General features: G+C 34.8%; 1 protein-coding gene across 18 annotated transcripts; it reads right to left on the minus strand.

Annotated features, from left to right (window-relative positions):
- Nucleotides 1-760: 760 nt before the first annotated feature.
- Nucleotides 761-17,830, minus strand: LOC126771563 (zinc finger protein ZFP2-like). Of its 18 annotated transcripts, none has more exons than XM_050491476.1 (21): nucleotides 17,188-17,830; nucleotides 15,372-15,543; nucleotides 15,065-15,266; nucleotides 14,788-14,853; nucleotides 14,247-14,339; nucleotides 13,769-13,852; nucleotides 13,277-13,421; nucleotides 10,979-11,089; nucleotides 10,482-10,592; nucleotides 10,241-10,351; nucleotides 9,695-9,778; nucleotides 8,991-9,161; nucleotides 8,539-8,709; nucleotides 8,302-8,472; nucleotides 7,955-8,125; nucleotides 7,201-7,270; nucleotides 6,331-6,492; nucleotides 5,880-6,014; nucleotides 5,460-5,569; nucleotides 5,309-5,387; nucleotides 761-5,153 (listed from the first exon to the last, which is right to left on the minus strand). In XM_050491476.1, exons 2-20 carry the CDS (start codon nucleotides 15,404-15,406, stop codon nucleotides 5,323-5,325), a joined length of 2,268 nt encoding a protein of 755 aa, XP_050347433.1. In that variant the 5' UTR covers nucleotides 15,407-15,543; nucleotides 17,188-17,830; the 3' UTR covers nucleotides 761-5,153; nucleotides 5,309-5,322. The 18 variants fall into 18 exon arrangements, with proteins under 18 accessions (XP_050347433.1, XP_050347434.1, XP_050347432.1 ...); XM_050491477.1 differs by having other exon boundaries at nucleotides 8,991-9,074; nucleotides 15,372-15,546; XM_050491475.1 differs by having other exon boundaries at nucleotides 15,372-15,546.
- Between the last annotated feature and the right edge of the window lie 1,694 nt (nucleotides 17,831-19,524).

Genomic DNA, 19,524 nt, shown 5'->3' on the forward strand with positions numbered 1-19,524 from the left:
AGAAAGAGCACGCAAGCGGAGCCGGTCGGCTCCTTTTATTACTTCACACGAAGCGCGTTCAGGCATTTTTAATGACAAAAAAGGTGCAAATGCAAAAATAAACTTTACTACAATCACTCAAAACACTGTTTCCAACGTGATAAAAATCTGCTCTCCTCTCCGAGCCGGTCTGTGTGAACGGACCCTTAAACTTTACAATTTAATAACACAATACTCGTATAGATACTACAATTTCACGTAATCTTTTCTTTTAAACAGGGGACACCCACAACCACAATAGTGCAAACTTTAAAAAAATGCCCATATATGAATACTTGGACGTGTAACGTGTTTCGGAACGCTTGTATGGGAGCTGTTAATGTGTTGGAAAAAAAAGATTTAAGTCAATAATTACCACCCATATCGCGAACATTATCAACTTTTCTTAGAGGGCTGTTTCTTATGTTGCATTTATTGATTGAAATGCTTTTTTCCTGCTAAAAAAATTATCAAGGTTGAAGCAAAAATGTACTTTTCCCAGATATATATTTAGACTACATATTCTATTTACACACTTGTAAATAAAAATGCAGTCAATAATAAATATGCAGTCTTACAAGTCTTTGGCATCGAATAACAAATGTACCCCTCTTAGGTCATACTCATCTCCATTCAATGAATATTATATTTACTACATTTTAAGTCTGTTAACAAATTTAATAACTACAATAGCCGCATACAGGGTATATTTTTGTGACTAGGGATAAATTAAACAAGAAAGTTAGCCACAAATATCATGGCACGTTTATTTTTCTCGACTACATGGCGACCTCTAAAAGAATCGTGACTTGTTATTTTGCATTCATATAGATTTCTTTTTAATAGAGCTCTTCAAAAAGAGCACTAAAATTTTACAATGTATATTTTCCATAAAATTAAATAAACTCTGTATTTATTTTGATCTCAATATAAATCACTATGAACTTAAAAAAATTAAAAATCGCTTTGTTAGTTCGCTAATTATATTGATTGATGATACTATTATATAATAAAGAGTACATTTAAAAAATCACATTAAAGCATATACATAATGCTGACTACATAATTTCCCTTACAGCCTCTTTACTTAAGTTGAAAAGTTGTATACTCTCAAAATATTAACGATAAACAATATTTAAGGATAAAATAGAATAAGAATTATATTTAAGTTGATGATAACACCCAAATCAGCTATATAGCTAGTAATAGTGTAGCGTGTAGAGTCAGTCCGCATAGAATAAAATTTGTAATAATCTAAATAAAACGTATACATCAATAGGAAAAAATAACAATATAAAATATAGAAAGTAACAACATTTAGTTGTCCGATAGGATAATCGCTTTTATCACTAGTCGGAGTTTAAGTGTTACCAGCCGCTTATTAAACTAATAATAATAATAAATTTATCACAATAAATTCAGACTAAAACAATGGTTTACGCAAAGAAGGCTGTAAAGGTCATATCATATTCACGTGCAATGTAATACACCAGTTAACAAATCTAACTTATTTCATAAAATATAAACTAGCCTAAAAATTTTAACAATAAAAGAAAAACAGTTGTAGTTAAAAATATTGGTCAATAAAACTCTGTAGAGCTATAACTAAATGACCGCAGATAAAAAATCATGCCATGATTTTTGTTCTTCGACTTTTAATAAAATCGAAATTAAAAGTATGTAAAATACTCCAAAACGTGTCCAAGATCGGCTTTTAGCCATTTTTGTTAGTAATAATATATAACTACAAATTGTAAAAAAACAGTGACTTAGAAATAGCTCTCAGTATATAAAAAAAAGTTAAAATCCTTAGGCTGTACTCTCGTATGATTATGATTGTAAGCAACGCAATATGTTGGCAAAGCGGAAGTACGCGTAAATCTAACGATACGATAGAACTAAATATTTATGTAGCTTAGACGTAACGATTACACAAGGCTCACTGCTGTTCGTGTTCGCTCCACCGCGGCCGGGACTAGTAGACTCTGCTTCCAAAACGCAACTATACATTTATATTCAGGATAAGGATATGTACGCTTTCTTTAACCGAAGTTATGAATTTTAAATATGAACTGGTTGGTCCAACACCACAACCGCTCCGATGTTTTTAACAAAAATAAATATACGATCTAATAAAATTTTGCCAATTTACGTGAGTATTCTTATGTTTCAAAGTTGTGGATCGTTTTAGTGATTCAGTCTTTTCTACGGTTCAAAAAATATAAGTAGAGAAAGAGAAATATAACTTATAAACACTCTGACGGTTACGTAATCAAATACATAGTTTAATATTACCCTCTAAGTATACATAGTAACTAACATCGGTATGTAAAATAGTTTGGGCAGAGAAGACACACAAATTTTAAACCCACTTAGGACTCGCCTTAAAAACTATTTAGTGGATCTCAACGTAATTTATGCGTCTTATCTGTTTTTATTTTAGACCCTGATCGTTTACGAAACGTGCGCCTTGCCCTAGTCGATACGTAAATACGGGTTGTAAAAGGGGAGCTCGTTTCGTAACAGAAAAGGGACGTTTCTATGCCTATCTCTCGACTCGGTGAGAATAACGCAACGACACTGAATTAATAATTTATAATAAGGAAAACAATTATAAAGGCTGAACAGATAACAACAAAAATATATAACTAATTATATAATTTCTCAAAGAAATTAAATCTCACCGAGCCTTCGATATGCGATAAACATATATTTATATATTTTATATGTACCTAGTTTACTATGTTGGTGTTTCTATTCCCATTCATAATAGCTATGAATTATATAAGTACCAACATTGATAAAAACCAATTACATGGTATTCGACAGTGTTGCTACAAACTATTGGTAAATAATGTATTTTTGTCTCAATGGTGTTTAAATCCTGGTAATTGAAGATTTATTCTACACTTTAAACCAAACTTCTAGTTTCTCTAAATAATACTGTTCTCAATGGCTTGGTAAGAAACTTATAAAAAAAAGAATTTATTTAAAGACAAGAAATATTTTGTTAATCGTTTTTTTCTTCATTTCTCTCGGGAAACTAAATGCATCCGTCATGTCAATTTATCTTAAAATACCGTCTACATACATATTTATCATACATATGTAAATGATAAAATAATTATTGGCCTATTTTTTCGTGTCTCAAATACAGAACTATCAAAATATAAAAAAATATTGAGGACTATCAAACAACATCCATATGTATATATTATTATTATTATTATTATTAATATTTATATCTACAAGGAAATTTTGATTTTAATACCCAAAAGTATACTTCTGCGCTAAATATTCTATGATTAATTTCATTTTTTTTTTCATCAGTTCGATATACTCTATGATTGTAGAAGAAAAATGATTCTACAAATCATATAATGTTCTTACATTAATTTTGAATCGTATTACTCCATTTGAATAAATAAACCCTACCAATATTTACAATTTCGACCCTCAGCTCATGGACACAACGCCGTGGAAATAAAATAATGTATATAAAAATATATATATAAACAGAAAACAAAACAATTATATATTGTTAGAAGTAAAAATCGCGGTTCAGACAAAAGTGGGCATATAACACACTACAAGAAAGTGAATTCTCTACAATATTTTATTTCCAATCTACCCTGACCTGCAAACTTAACTAAACTTACGCTACCACATCGTTTACATAGAAATGGCACCAATCTATCTTTGATATCAATAATGGCAAACCATAAGGAACCCCCGCAGCGGACACATTACTTGCACTTTCCTCGTGCTAAAAACACTGTCTCAAGGTATTGGAAGACTACTGCGTTATATCTATATGTTATCACTATTATTCGAATAAAATAGCAATGGAACAATGTTAAACATCAGCAAAAATATTTTTCATAAAATGATCTTAAACGTATCCTATACGAAAAACAATATTTTGTAATAATACGATGAGATACCAAACCGAATACATCGCGAATAAAGTCGAGACGAGTGAACGAAATGAAGTGTTATCGATGGTGTTATGATTGATATTGCCTAACGTCGCTATCTGCTAGAAGGCACACAAAGTTTTAGTAAGAAGCTTCACAAAGAAACGCTCTGTACCGATAACTAACCGCACATGAGATACAACTGCCTTAGGTTCCACTTATTGCCATACGACCACACTCGATCGACTTGTGGCGACGATCACATTTTGAACACCGAACATATATTTATTATGAACGAAATACGATTAAAAAATATTGCCAATTTTATGTTGCAACAGGCACTTCTCTGGATTACTCCAATAAACATCATATTAAATTTATTTTGTGAAGCTTTATTATTGCCTCTGAGGACTCTGCGACTCGATTTATTTTGTACTTGTATATATTATTATTCTCATATGAAACCTGAACCATTATTAAAGCATTCTTATGGATTAATTAGGAGAAGTATCATCTAAAGAGTCCCTTAAATTCTTACCGATCAAAATACTTCATATTTCCACGGTAACAGTTCTATAAAATTATTGAACTTCATATACACTGACACATCCTAAGTTAAAGCATCGCAATAAGATATTGTTACTTTCACTACGACTAATGAAGACGCGGATAATGAGCGAGTGAACGTTAAAAATTTAGAATTTTAAAGTCGGAGATTAACCATATACGATTCCGAAAGTTATCACTAAGCAAATTAGAATATGAGATCATAAATTTAGGCCTACGATCTATAACGATGAGAGTTAAGTATCGATTTATGTTTGCCACCACGAATTAATATAATCGTGTGATGGTAGAGATAAATCACAGTCGTGGGTATAAATCACAATGCATATGATAGGCGGTACCGCTACGTGACTACTGCTACTCCTCGACTCCACTGTGATGTCCCGCTCGCTGCCGCTGCTGCTGCCATTGCTGCCCGAGGGTTTCTCTTCCTATCGCACGCGTCACGGCCGACGAAATTAAACGGATAAATAAATAATATAAAATAAACAATCTGTTCTCGTGTATAGGTCCACGCTGGACATTATCAGGAGCCTCGGCTCTCAATTTCGAGCTCTCGTTTCATTCTCCTCTAGCTGCTGCTTCCGACGGCTGCCTTTTTAGTTATTGCACTCGAACCGCTCGCCGATCCATCGAGAGCTATAAAAAGTTCTGAAATTAAAATATGTTATTACAGTAAATATCTAATAAATATTTATAAACGAGCTAAAAGTTACTTTATGCAAGGCCATGCAAAGTGAATAAAACAAAAAAGAAATCTCATCGGCCCGATCGAATGAACCACTAGGAGCTGCACGAGTACGTACGAGTAGAGCGCGGATCAGTCGGCGAGGCGCAGCGCGGGCATGGGCTGCGGCGTGGGCGTGTGCGGCGGCGGCGGGGACGCTGCGGGGCACACGCGTTACTGGGCGCTGTCCGGGCCACGCTCGAGTGGCGTGTTGCCGAGAGTATACTCACAAATTGAGGCGATGGACTGTGGCGACATGGCGGACATTTTACTCTGCGAGTCCTGCATCGACACCTGTGTGCCCTGAGACGTCATGTAGCGGTTCACCATTGGCACGAAACTAAAATATAAAAATTATATTTTAGTAACTTTTTAAAAAAAATATTTTTTTTTAATACTTTTTTTATTGTCTTTACTTTATGTCTATGTGTATATATAAATAACATAAGAGTAATAGGAAACAATCAAAGGAAGTCTTATCGCTTATAGCGATCTCTCACAATCAACCTTTGGTGAAAGAAGTTTTGTAAGAGAACATTTTGTATCTTTTTAAAAAATTACATAATTTTACCAACTATAAGGCATGTATCAAATGTTTAAATATTAAAGTCATCGTTTCGTATTTTTAAGTAAAATACTAAGCTGTTTACCTTAAATCGCAGACACCGGGCGAGTCGTAGTTCCCGTTGTTGGAGTTGTTCGTGTTAGTGGCCACGCTGTTGATAGTGCCGATACTATTCGCAGACACGTTGCTGTGGTTCTCGCGATGCACCCGATTGTGGTGTCTGCCCGACCAAAAGATATTGTTATGTTTTAATTTGACGAGATGGGTAGTTTGCGTAATATAGCGCATTGTCATGATATATATATGATATCTTTGAGCGGTGATGACCACTTGCCATCGGGTGACTCATTCTATTTTTATTATTAAAAAAAATAGAATAAAAGGAGAAGCGTCGCATTATTTTTATGTCTCGAATTAATTATTTAAAATTAAATGGTAAATAACACTAATATAGTCTGTCTAGGCAATTTTGACGCTGTTTGACGACAACCGATAAATCGACAGCAGTCGCTACTCGCTAGCGTATAGCGTCGTACCGTATGAGGTAGCTGTCGCGGACGAAGGTCCGTCCGCAGACGCTGCACTCGTAGCACGGCCCGCTGGAGTGCGTGCGAATGTGCAGCGCGAACTGCGATTTGGACGTGAACGTCATCGAGCACCGCTCGCAGTTCAGCGGCTTGTCCGCCACGTGCGACCATCTGTAGGCACACGGCGTTACTGTGTTATGTTTAAGCTAGCTCGACTGCGCACGGGTAAAATAATTTTTACACCGTAATAAATTTTTTAATTATGAAAGATAGGTAACTTTCATTCAAATTATATAATCGTTTTGTACAACCGATTAAACAACTGGGATGTAATCTTGCTAGTTTAAACATTCCATTTATAGTTAGTTTACCAACAGCTTGTTTATTAAGCGAGCGCATAGCATCGCGTAATGTCATCTAGTTAATTATAGGTACGACTCGGGAGCCGAGTCGTCGGCATCGGAGACGGATGCATGACATGTAAGGTGTTAGATATAAGATAATAAAAGTACAATATACGATAGTTGTGCTGTAACTGTAACAGCCTGTGAATGTCCCACTGCTGGGTTAAAGGCCTCCTCTCCCTTTTTTTCTAAGGAGAAGGTTTGGAACTTATTCCACCACGCTGCTCCAGTGCGGGTTGGTGGAATACACATGTGGCATAATTTCAATAAAATTAGACACATGCAGATTTCCTCACGATGTTTTCCTTCACCGTAAAGCAGGAGATGAATTATAATCACAAATCAAGCACATGAAAATTCAGTGGTGCTTGCCCGGGTTTGAACCTACGATCATCGGTTAAGATTCACGCGTTCTTACCACTGGGTCATCTCGTCTTTTTTTTATATAATACGATAGTTAGAAAAGCTAATTTACCTATGTGCTGTTACGTAACTCTTCACTGCAAATCGTTTTTGGCAAATATCACATGCGTATGGACGTTCCCCTGTAACATGAAATATGAATAAATAAAGATATAAATATTTAAATGATGATTTTAAAAAATGAAACGATAAAAAGCGATTGTTATTAAAACAAAAAAAAACAAATATTAAATCAAGAGGCAGCGAAGGCGGAAATGGTGTTAAAAAGACGGCAAGATGCAATTAGGCAGTATGGTGAAGTCTGAAATTAATGAATTTAAGCTAAAAAATCATAATAAATGATATAAATCTGAAACTTAAAATGATGATGTAGCGAATGATAAAATAAAAAGATAACGAAGCAGTTGTCGGTGCCACATCATTGCGTCACAACGGTTATATTAAAAAAATACCTGTTATCGCAATTTGCCGTCTTCTATATATTTCTTCCAATTGCAGTGGATACATTCACACAATTGATCAAAAACTAAGGAAGCTCATTATTGTGTGAATAACTACCCAAACTTCGTAAGCATATGGACGAATAGCATTAAAATAAATTCAAATTAAATAAAATATATTAAAGATTATAAAAAGTCCATAAAATGCTAATCGTCTCATTTATTATCTAGGCTTCTAAAATAACACACGTTACAGAGGACAATAAATTAGACTACAACTTTTATTAAGTCTACTCGATCAAAAAGTGGTAATCTTGTTTAACTGTCAACTGTTCTGAGATACCGTATTGATCGCGTGTTTCATACCGGTATGAATGCGCTTGTGAATGTTGAGTGTAGATTTCTGCGTGAAGCGTTTGTAACAGACATCGCACTCGAAGGGCCGCTCGCCAGTGTGCGTGCGCATGTGTATTTCCAGGTACGGCTTGCAAGTGAACGCCGCCGGACACTCCATGCATTGATACGGCCGCCCTTGCACTAACCATTATACACATTAGTACGTCTGCTTGATGACAATCGATACACTCTGAGCGCTCACGACGGACATGTGGCACCGACAACTTTAATTTTATTATACATATAAAAAAACACGACTATCGATTCCCCATGTAAAGAAACTGAAGCCGAGTTAAAGTGATAAACAAAAAACTAACCTGTGTGCGTTCTTTTGTGTATGTTGAGTGTAGATTTTTGCGCGAATCTCTTGAGGCAGACGTCGCACTGGTAGGGGCGCTCGCCGGTGTGCGTGCGGTTGTGTATTTCGAGGTACTGCTTGCAGGTGAAGGCGGCCGGGCACTGCAGACACTGGAAGGGCCGGCCCTGCACTGTAAGCATACCGGCAGTCAGTGCGCGTCCGCACAACCGTCCGTTCCTGTCGCCCCGCCACGTACCTGAGTGCGTCCGCTTGTGGATGTTGAGGCTGGACTTCTGCGTGAAGCGCTTCAGGCAGATGTCGCATTGATAGGGTCGCTCGCCGGTGTGTGTGCGCGTGTGTATCTCCAGGTATTGCTTGCAGGTGAAGGCGGCGGGACACGACAGGCACTGGAACGGTCTGCCCTGGACTGGTGCCCAACACAAACATTATAGCGGCGGCGAGCCAGCAAGGGCGCTAGTCGCCCTCGCCCTACGGAGATCGCGGCGCGGACTGGTCGCCGCTCGCCGCTAACTCCGCTCCAAATCTTTACTCGTCTAGCGCCTAGGTCGGAACGGTTCGCGCAAACATAAAAAAAGAGACACACGAGCACGCCAAATTAAAAATAATAGAGATTTGGAGGAGAGAGAGACAAGGGTGGAGAGAGGCCGGGGCGGGCGGGGGGCCAGTCCGGCCCGCGGTGTCACCCACCTGTGTGCGTCCGTTTATGTATATTGAGGCTCGACTTCTGCGTGAAGCGCTTGAGACACGCGTCGCACTGATAGGGCCGCTCGCCTGTATGCGTGCGCATGTGAATGTCCAGGTAGGGCCGGCGGGCGAACGCCGCGGGGCATCGCCCGCACGTGTAAGGACGCCCGTGCACTGCGCCCAGTGCACACACAAAAGCGAGTAACGCACGTCGCCGCCGCTCACGAGCCCGCTGCCAATGGCTCGCTCCGAGAGCACGGCTAAGCCCAATTTTAATACGCGGCGTCGAATAATACGGACACGGAGCCGCCAACATTGCGTTATTGCGGCGATTGCATTACCGCTTTTGTGAAAGAATTAATAAACGTGAAGATATGATGGTAACAGTAATGGCTAAACTTAGGAGATGATTACGGGTATGCGAGGGTTTAACGGTCGGCTGATCTAAAAAAGGCAGAAGGATATTCGGTGAGTGCAGAAGTACGTGAAAGCGCGCGTAGTGATGAGTTAAAAGAAATCGAGATGTTAGTCGAAAGCAACGAGATGGAAGCCGTCGAAAGGAGATCGTAAAACAACGGGTCGGGCTGGCAACGGAAAACAGGAAATAAGCATGACGCTAAATGAAATGGTATGAGCGTGTGACGAGTCGTAAATCGCTTATCGTACCGAAAGGAACTGCTTTTAAAGTGTATATGTGGGCTACTAACCCGTATGTATCTTTTCGTGCAAATTGAGCGCGCACTTCTGCGTGAAGGACTTGAGGCAGACGGTGCACTGGAAGGGCCGCTCGCCTGCGCCGCCACACACGGGCACGGGGGGACAGAGAAACAAAACAAAACCTCGATGGACAAATAATTCTACTAAGCTCGCTCTATACCGAGTCGCGAACCACCACTACCATGAGGGAATTTCGACCAAGTTATTTGTCCATCTGACATTCTCTCGCCTACGATAACTTAACAAAATCTCACAACGAACACATGCTTTACAGTTAAGTGTTTGTGAATAGTTTTTGAGCGCGTTCAACCCTATTGCAACAGTCCGTGGCTTTTAATCTTTATTAAACATTTTCAACAAAATATACGACTACTACAACACTTCCAAATCGCTAACCCTCATTACAAATAAGATTGGGAGCCCTTAAAACTATTCACAATTAAGGTGTCAAAGTCACAACAGCAATAGTAGAGTACGTTTTTTCGATTGTGACTCAGATACCGTAGGAACATAAAATGAGATATCAAGGGACCCACCGGTGTGTATACGTTTATGAGTGCCAAGGCTGGACTTCTGAGTGAACCGCTTGTCACAGATGTCGCATTGATAGGGGCGCACTTTGTTGATCAGCGATTGGATGTGCTCCTCTAGAAATATCAATAAAATACAGCTACAAAAACTGTTCTCGACGCACTCAACAAGGTACTGCCTAATATACGTGAGCTCTAAAATTACAAATTCATTGTCTACTTAAGGAGTTTAGGGCAAAATGCCTACCGGTGTGTATTTTTCCGTGTCGGCCCAGGCTGGACTTCTGAGTGAAGCGCATAAAACAGATGTGGCACTGGTACGGCCGCACTTTCTCTAACAGGGCTCGTCTGTGCTCCTCTATAAGTTATACGAGTTTCGATATAGCATCACTGCATTCTCTCAAGAAATTTTATTTCATTTACACCTAACAAGTCTAACTGTACATCCGTCCACACACAGGGGGAGGCAGGCAGGCTACAAAGATCTCCCTAGCACCGATGGGATAAAAAACACTATAAGACGACTCGGATGAAACTGATTCATGCTGTTTTAAATATTTTTTATTAAATCATATGACCTAGCGTATATCTAAAATTAATTATTAGTATAATTCTCTGCCTAGTACGCACTACTAAAATAAAGCTATCATCAAAATTATGTAGATTGGGCCGTACGGTGTGACACCGAATTTAATATAGCATAGATGATGTGTATCGACTATGGGCGGTGTGTTTGAAACCCACCCGTATGTATTTTCTTGTGTCTGTTGAGGCTGGAGCTCTGCGTGAAGCGCATCTGACAGAGCTCACACTTGTAGGGCCGGTCCTTCACCATCAAGGCTCGCATGTGCTCATCTAAAAGCGAGGCCACAATCCAAGACACTCTCCCATCGTTTCACTCAAGCCATAATAGGAACGCACGATGGACTCATGGTAGTGACACGCGCCAGCGAGCCCAAAGTGTATTCCGTACCTCCCCCTGTTTGCCTCTCATCGATGAAGCCTTCCTCACGCCCTGATTTCGTGCGAGATAATTTCACTACGTGACATAACTCAAAAACTATTCACATGTATATGTTAAGCATATGTGTTGTCAGTTTTGCCGCGAGCGAACTGTGAGTCGCACCAGTGTCGTAATATCGTTATCATCGTTTGTATAATTTAATACATAATGCATACAAGTAATATAAACTAATGTATATCATTTACATATTCATCTTTAAAGGTTTCGTCCAGAGGCCACATGCTACACAATGTTTAGAGAAATACTTTAGAAAATGTAATCTCTACTTCTATATCGTTGCTGTTCGTATTATTATTTTGTACCTGATTACATTTACTTAAGAAGTATACAATACTAGCTAATATTACTTCACCCGAAGTTAAGCCATTAAGTTTATACTATTTAATCAAATAAAAAAATAAAAAGCTGTTTCACAAAAATAAACTAATGCAGTAATAAAAACATAAAATACAATATAAATTAACTATCAGGGCGGCAGAACGGAGCCATTGAGAGTCGAGGAATAAAAAATAAAATCAAATATAAAAAAAATCAAACAAAACATACATCGTTATCGCGGAAACAGGAGGAGGTTGACTTGATCGAAAATATATAAAATTCTAATTAAACGATTAATAAAAACAATCCCCTCATGGTATATTAAACATGGGAGTGTCGGTTCATATTTTCTTTACAAATTACATGAAAAGGAATATATTGTATTCAAAATAATGTAACTTCCATAAAACATTCAAACAAATAAGTTCCACCATTCGTTACTTGGCTAACTTTATAAGTACCACATTTGATAACGTTTAGAAAAAAAATCATTAGAGTAAGACGTGATATTGATACAGAATTAGAATCTGTTGAACTATAGTACAAGTAAACCTATGGAAATTACATTAGTATTCACATGAGATCAAAATACAGTGCAACCTCGATATAACAAATCGGAAGGGAACAATTAAATATTCGTTATATCAAGTAATTCGTTGAACTGGGGTTTTTTATGTTGAGGTTAGGTTGGTAAAAAAAATAGTTTTATTCACCTCAACATTATATAATTATTAGATTAAGAGTCATACATTGGTGGGAACTTTATATAAAAGTTTTGGGTTGACAAATTCGTTAATTAGAGGTATATATACTTTTTCTTATTTCGAAAAATTCGTTATAAAGATTGTTCGCAAAAAATGTTCGTAATGTAAAGGGATATTTTTCATTGTCTCTTATGGACAATTCAAGGAGATTACGAAGAATTTGTTATATCGAGGAAGTCGTTATATTAAAGTTGCACTGTATATTTTGATGCAAATTAAAGATTTGTAACATGTATGTGGTAGCACCACACGTTGAAGTAAACAATTGACATGGTGACAATTGATCTCACATGCTAGTTTTATTACTTTACCGGCAAAAACTAGCCTCATTTTGAAAACATTTAGAAATAAATCATATGATATTTATAGAACAGACTTCAATTTTATGAAGCTATTCTGTTAATAACATAAAAAAAGCATAATGTTCATAGCTGGTCGTCCCCCGTAACCCCGTTATAAAAATCCTTTATATATTTCCTTATAAATCGTATATTTTTTAATAACAATAACAATTTTCTAATGTTTATTTGAAACATTGTTATTTTTGAAAATATGTAATCGAAAGCCGACCTTAATCTTAGGGTAGGCATTAATCATGAAGAATCGAAACTTAAAGCATCGTCGGCAATTGTTAACTTGCATCTAATTTAATACTCCTGGTTTACTAATTGTAATATAACTTTATTTTAATCTCTTTCCATTTAATTGTAAGCAATCAATTAAAAGCTTTCCATATCATTCTTACGTATATGTACTTTTTAGTTATATGTTATAACGTTTTATAATTAAATAGATTTCATTTTGTTAATATACAATAAATAATTTTAATCGATTTTTCTACTGTCAATTATATAAAGCCGACAGACGGACGACCAGCGAGGGGAGAGGGGAGCGGCGGGTGGTATGTGCGTGCGTGTGTGTGTAGGGCGCACTCACCGGTGTGCACGCGCTTGTGCGTGTTGAGGCTGGATTTCTGCGTGAAGCGCTTGAGGCAGAGGTCGCACTGGAAGGGGCGCTCGCCGGTGTGCGTGCGCATGTGCACCTCCAGGTACGGCTTGCGACAGAACGCCGCGTCGCACACCTGCGGGACAAAGCGCCGCTGTACGAATACGTCTCGGCTGGTGGCGACACGAAGCCGTTAGTTTCACGGAGATGCGATTCATTTAGGAGAGTATTACCAAAACCGGCTCCATTTGAGATGATCCAATTAAAGAGTTTTTAAGGCCGAGTATGTTCATTTGTAAGATACAGATTTCGGTCTTTGCACTCCTAAAACCGGACTTATCAACTCTTCTTTATTATATTTTATTCAGAGGAAAGAAATATAGCTACAAATTATCTAAACAAATTCTCTAAGGCCATAAAAATAAAATTAATATTTACATTTAATAACCTGAGATCGAGAGAAATATCTATACTAAAACTCACCGTGCATTGGAAGGGTTTATTTCCTGAATGTAGCTTCATGTGGACATAGTAGGATGAAGCCGATGAAAGTACTTTTCCACAAACCTGAAAATCATTATTCATATTGATCTTTGTTATAAAACGAAGAGGTGAATTACAAGTACTATTACTATGGTAAATAAAATTACTAATATATATATAATATTTTATTTAAGTTTTTATCTGTGTATAATTTTATAAATAATTATTAACAAGCAGTGTTTATTAGTTTTATTTAAAATAAAAGGACGATTTTAGTAATAAGTCTTGGCATTGTTTTTCATTGAGAATAAAGTGTTTAACTGTGCCTTTAATTTAATTTAAAACAAATATCTAACCCTGGCAATTTTCTTAAAAAACATATTTTTGTTTTTAACTATACAAATTGTAGTTTATTTTTTTAATAAAGAATTTAGATATATAAATATGAATATAGAAGCTTGATATTCATTATTCTTACCTTACAGGCCTGAGGTTTGGACCTTGGCATTCCTTGACCTCCATTTGAAACTTCCATTTTTGTTTGAACCGACCCCATATCAACCCCCATACCCTGTTTATTTGAAATAATAGTTTAGGAAGGACATTATTAAAAGATATTATTATTAAAGGTAATACCAAATTGATGTTATAAATTTTGATATTACCTCTAATTGTGAAGAAAAATTCTTGATCAAAAAAGGTTAAATAAATTATGACTTACAGTTTAAGAATTTTTTTTGTTGTAAATGTTCTTAAAAACTATGAAATTTATTTAAAATAAGAATAATTCTTTTAATATAAAACGAAATTGTATTTACATATATTTATATGAAAATGGAATTTTGTGTATGAATGAACATTAATGACAATGACTTTTTGTTTGATTTTACTATAATAAATAAACAAGTTCATTATACAGAATAGTATGAGGTGATAAATGCAGCTCTGTATCATATTTTATCAAATGTTATGTACTATGTTATGTAAAGTACAATTTTAAAAATATGAATTTATCTTACCTGAGAACATTGTCGACCATCCATATCCATTTCAACCCCTTCATCTTCCATACCTTTGAAGCTTAGCTGTAACCACACATTATCAATTTTAACTTTTATAAATAACAACATTTTCAGGTTTATTTTATGAAAAACAAATTACAAAATCATCTTTATTTTAGAAGAGACACAACTTGTGTTATTACTGCATTACGTCATGAGCAAATAGCAATATCAAGATTAATTATATTAACCTAACTTTCTTCATATTTAAGTGTCGACAGTTTGTAAGACTTACATTGTCTACATCATCATCATGCATTTCATGTTGTTGGTGCTGTTCCAGCAGCTCCTGTTGGTGTTGTACTTGTTGTTGTACTATGAGGCTATCCTTCGAATCTTCTTGTGGGTGGTGTTGGTTCATATTTATGATACCATGGTTTGAATCTGAACGGACTATTGTTGGGGGACCAGTATTTATATGTGGATGTGTGTAGAAACTGTAAATATAACTTTTGTTAATTTCATTTAAACTTATGGTAAAAATGAACACCAATTATCTTGGTAGCATTATTATATTTTTATCCTCGGCTTATGTGACTTACCTCATAGGCTCAGCCTTAATCTGCTGTTCGAACATGGATATCGTGGCGAGTAGGTCGCCGGGGGGTGGCACGGGGACCCCCACGCCCCGTGCCACACCCCCGACGCCCACGCCCCAGTGTGCCGGGAAACTAATGGCGAACTGCTTCTTGCACCCCCATCATCAACCACAACCTGCTGATGAAAAAAATTTCATTTAAAACATTCACCTAAAGGAAATAAATTATTGGTGTCCGACCTGAAGGTTTGTATAACCAATTCGGTTTTTTATTTATATTAGAACATTGAATAATGTACTTAGTTTTATGTTCCATTCACCAGAGAAAACTTGCCTAAAAATTTATTAAACCTAAATGTTCATCCATAATTACTTGTTATTAACTTTATATAAGTACCGATCTTATTTAATTAAATAATAAATATTGTGTTGGTTTTTTTTATTATTTAAGTTATTTTGATTTTTTGAAGTTATTTATATAATTAAAATAGAAATCTGTTTTTTAGTACTAAGAAACTTTAATAATAAAAAGAACAGTATATATTTCTATGAAAGATATTTTCAAAAACATAATGGAAATCAAAAATTAAAGTTAATCAAAAATTAAATCAAAAATTAAAGAAATTAAATCAAAAATTAAAATTAAATGAGCTTACTCGAGCATTGGTTTTTCATATTTAAGTTTACATAAAATTAGTTTTTGGTTTGTTCACCAAGGATATAAAAACTGTTATTATGCATTTGTTGCATTACATTTTCAAATCAAATTGCATTTTTTGATTAGTTTTCAAAGTGGTCTAAAAAATTAACATAAAAACATAAGATATACTGATAAATATAAAAACCATAAAACAAATAGTATTTCATGTAACATTTTCCTGTTGAATAATAAAAATGAAACAAAAAACCATCAACATACTTTATTATAAAAAAAAAATGACAAAACATAAACAAAATCAAAATACATTTTTGCCAGTAAATGACTTACATGAAAGTGTTATTTAACTTTTGTAACAATTTTCATATACTACATGCAATTTACTTAAAATCATATTTTGTAATAAATTAGATTTTTTTTCTAATTAGAATTATTTATATATTTTTGTTTAATATCAACAAACCATTTGAAGTCATTTAATAATCTCCATAGGACATTGACTGAATGCTTGAATGATATATCATATAAGAACTTTGTCCAGTTGTATTTATGAGCTCAATAAGTTCAGATATGCGTGTTTATCTATTCGCTGTATGTGAGCATACATAATATATTACTTTTTGTTTATATGTGTTTAGTTTGCAATTTTAGTGGATAGTGTAAACAAAACTTAAGAAAAATTTTAATAAGCCTAAAAATTTAAATGGCCGATCCTCACAGACCGTCTCCACCCAGCTTCCCCCCCTGCCATCAATAAAATGGCCAATTCGTTATTGAATTTTGTCCCCAACTTAAGCCGAAGATGCGCGACGCCGGTTGTTATGAGAAGCGTAATTAATGACCACTACAATTGTAACGTAAACAAAAACTAGTCTACAAAGCAGTAAAATACTATTAGTATGGAAAGTTATGTCATATCTTATGCCTAAATATGCAGAATGCATTTTTGCGATACCATCAATCGCCTATTAAAGACTTGTAAACACAAACATCGTTCACATATAAATACTTGCACTCGTAAGAAATTCTGATCTTTCATATTTTATGGAGGGAACAAACTACATTTTTTTTAATAATAATCATTTCATTTATATGCAAAATTATAAGTTTCATTACGCTTATTGTCTATCGTTATATATAGCAAAACTTAGTTTCTACTCACATAAGTAAAGAAACACCTAATAATAGTTGCGTGTGCAGAAACACATAAATTAGAGCACTAATTACACAATTTTGTTAAGATTGGCCATTCGAATTATGTTTTTCTTAGGCACCGACATAAAATGGCTGCTACCTCATTGTTCTGCGCGTTCGTTCGTGCGCATAGAAGCCGTGAACGCTTGGGGACGACTTCTCCGCCAATTAAAATTGTGGCGCGAAATTTAAGGCATCGTTATAACTCACTACTTATGTTAATTTTTATCTCTTTATATTAATTACAAATTTTAATAATAGCATAAAACATTATAAACGAAATTATAATCACTTGTACAAAAGCTAGAACGTAAAATTGATTGTTGCATTTCTCTTCATCCACCTTAATATTGTTCGTCGTTTTATTGTTTTTTGTCATTATTTTATGCCGATGCCCAACTCCCTCCAGATGTTGATTGAACTGATTATGTGAATTAGTAAATATATCACAAATCTTACAATGCCATCGACGATATTTTACAGAACGTGTATTTTTGAGATTTTTGTCTTCACCCATTTGTTGTTAAAACTGTAAAAGTACTTATTTTAAAATAAAGTTCAACTTCAATACCAACGTAATGTTCTGAATCTCCGTGATCTTTATTAATCTACTTCGTGTAATTTTTACTGGAACGAACATTAAATAGGCAATATTATTTTCTTATAATGTGGGTAGTGGGTAGGTATGATAATAAATAATATTTTGGGTTACCTACTTAAGTTTTAACAAAAGGATTAGGTTATTCTATATCACTATAATATTTACAACAATTACTTTATATATCTACTACTTAACATAATATATAAAAACATAAAAAAATATATAACAAAAGAATACAATATTATACAACAAAAATTTCAAATACAAAATTAGAAATTGGGTATTTAATGATTACGAGTTACATTTGAATAAATGTAAGTGTAATATCCTGTAGCGTACCACAAGATACGTGTGTATCTTTCAAATCATTTCTATACCTAGGGTTAACTAAATATAAGGAAAATTTAACCGTAAGTGTTAGGATATTATAAGATGAAAAATTTAATTACTGTTGGAATTGATAGGTATGATAAAATCAGTTACGACAATAAAATCAATCGGGAGATAGAAAATTTTGCCGTCCTTATTGTACTGTCTTTTAATCGTATTGGAATTTAAACAGTATTATTATGATTATTTCTTATTGGAATAAAGATATACCAACACATTTGTATTTTATAAGAATTATATTAAATTTTATACTTAATACTTATTGTAATGGGTTCATTAATTTGTATGTCTTATTTCATTTTTAACAAATATCGCAAAACATTCCTTTAAGAATTATATAAATAGACATTATTTAATCAAATTTGTAATTGTTTGTTTTAAAATTAGTATTATTTTTATTACTTTGTGAATTTTTTAAACAAAGTCTGTCTTTTTTCGTTTGTATAATCCGTAATAATAATAATATCGTGAATTATACTAATATTATAAAGAGAGAGCGCTATTTTTATGAATTTGTAACTGCGGCTTATATTATTCTTATTCCATATGGATATAGGCTATATATTATGTGTATATATATAAATTAATTGATTAAATTCATGAGATATTCGTTAACTAAGTCGGAAAAATTTGTGTACCTTGAAAATTCCACGGGATGCGCTACACTTTATCTTTAAAATTTTAGTCAAATAAAAAGAATTATTTGCAAGCAGTTTTAACATAGTTTAAGTATAAAGTTTAAATAAATATCTTAGGACTATTGTGAAATGAAAACTATTGCGCAATAAAAATAATTATGATGTTGGTCAACGGTGTCATGACGGAGCCGATAGCGCAAAGAATTTGTATATTCTAAATGAAAAATCAGATTGGTCCAAATTCGTCAAAAGGTCTGTTTCATAATGTGGGACGTATATAAGTTAAGCCAATACAATACAAGTCGTAGATAGAACTCTAAGAGACTTAAGTCCACAAAATTATTGGAGACATCATCTTAGTTTTTCGGGTCTTTCATAAAACTTTTCATGGTGTCTAGGGGGATCCGTGTATATAGGTATATTTAAAGCCTACTTAAAGTTTTCTCCTTTATGGAACTCTAAATAATACTCGAATAAACATAGGAAGGCTCCTATGTTTATTCGAGTATTATTAATATAAGTAGGCACTTACGAGGTGGAGATACGCATTTTCGGATCCTCTGTTAGAAGCGACGGTAAAATAAATGCCTTCTCAAAATTGATAAGTTTGTTTTAAAATAAATTATGCCAACGTCTACTAAGATAGATATTTGTTCAACCCAGATGTTAGGGTGGG

This window comes from Nymphalis io, chromosome 11, assembly GCF_905147045.1.
Source record: "Nymphalis io chromosome 11, ilAglIoxx1.1, whole genome shotgun sequence".
NCBI classification, from domain to species: domain Eukaryota; kingdom Metazoa; phylum Arthropoda; class Insecta; order Lepidoptera; family Nymphalidae; genus Nymphalis; species Nymphalis io.

Excerpts from the sequence above, each read along its gene's own strand:
- LOC126771563 (XM_050491476.1), bottom strand. The coding sequence starts at position 15,406 with ATGTTCGAACAGCAGATTAAGGCTGAGCCTATGAG. Across the intron at positions 9,779-10,240 it reads TCATAAACGTATACACACCG|GCGAGCGGCCCTTCCAGTGC; the intron begins GTGGGTCCCTTG and ends GTGGCGGCGCAG. Across the intron at positions 7,271-7,954 it reads TCACAAGCGCATTCATACCG|GGGAACGTCCATACGCATGT; the intron begins GTATGAAACACG and ends TTCATGTTACAG.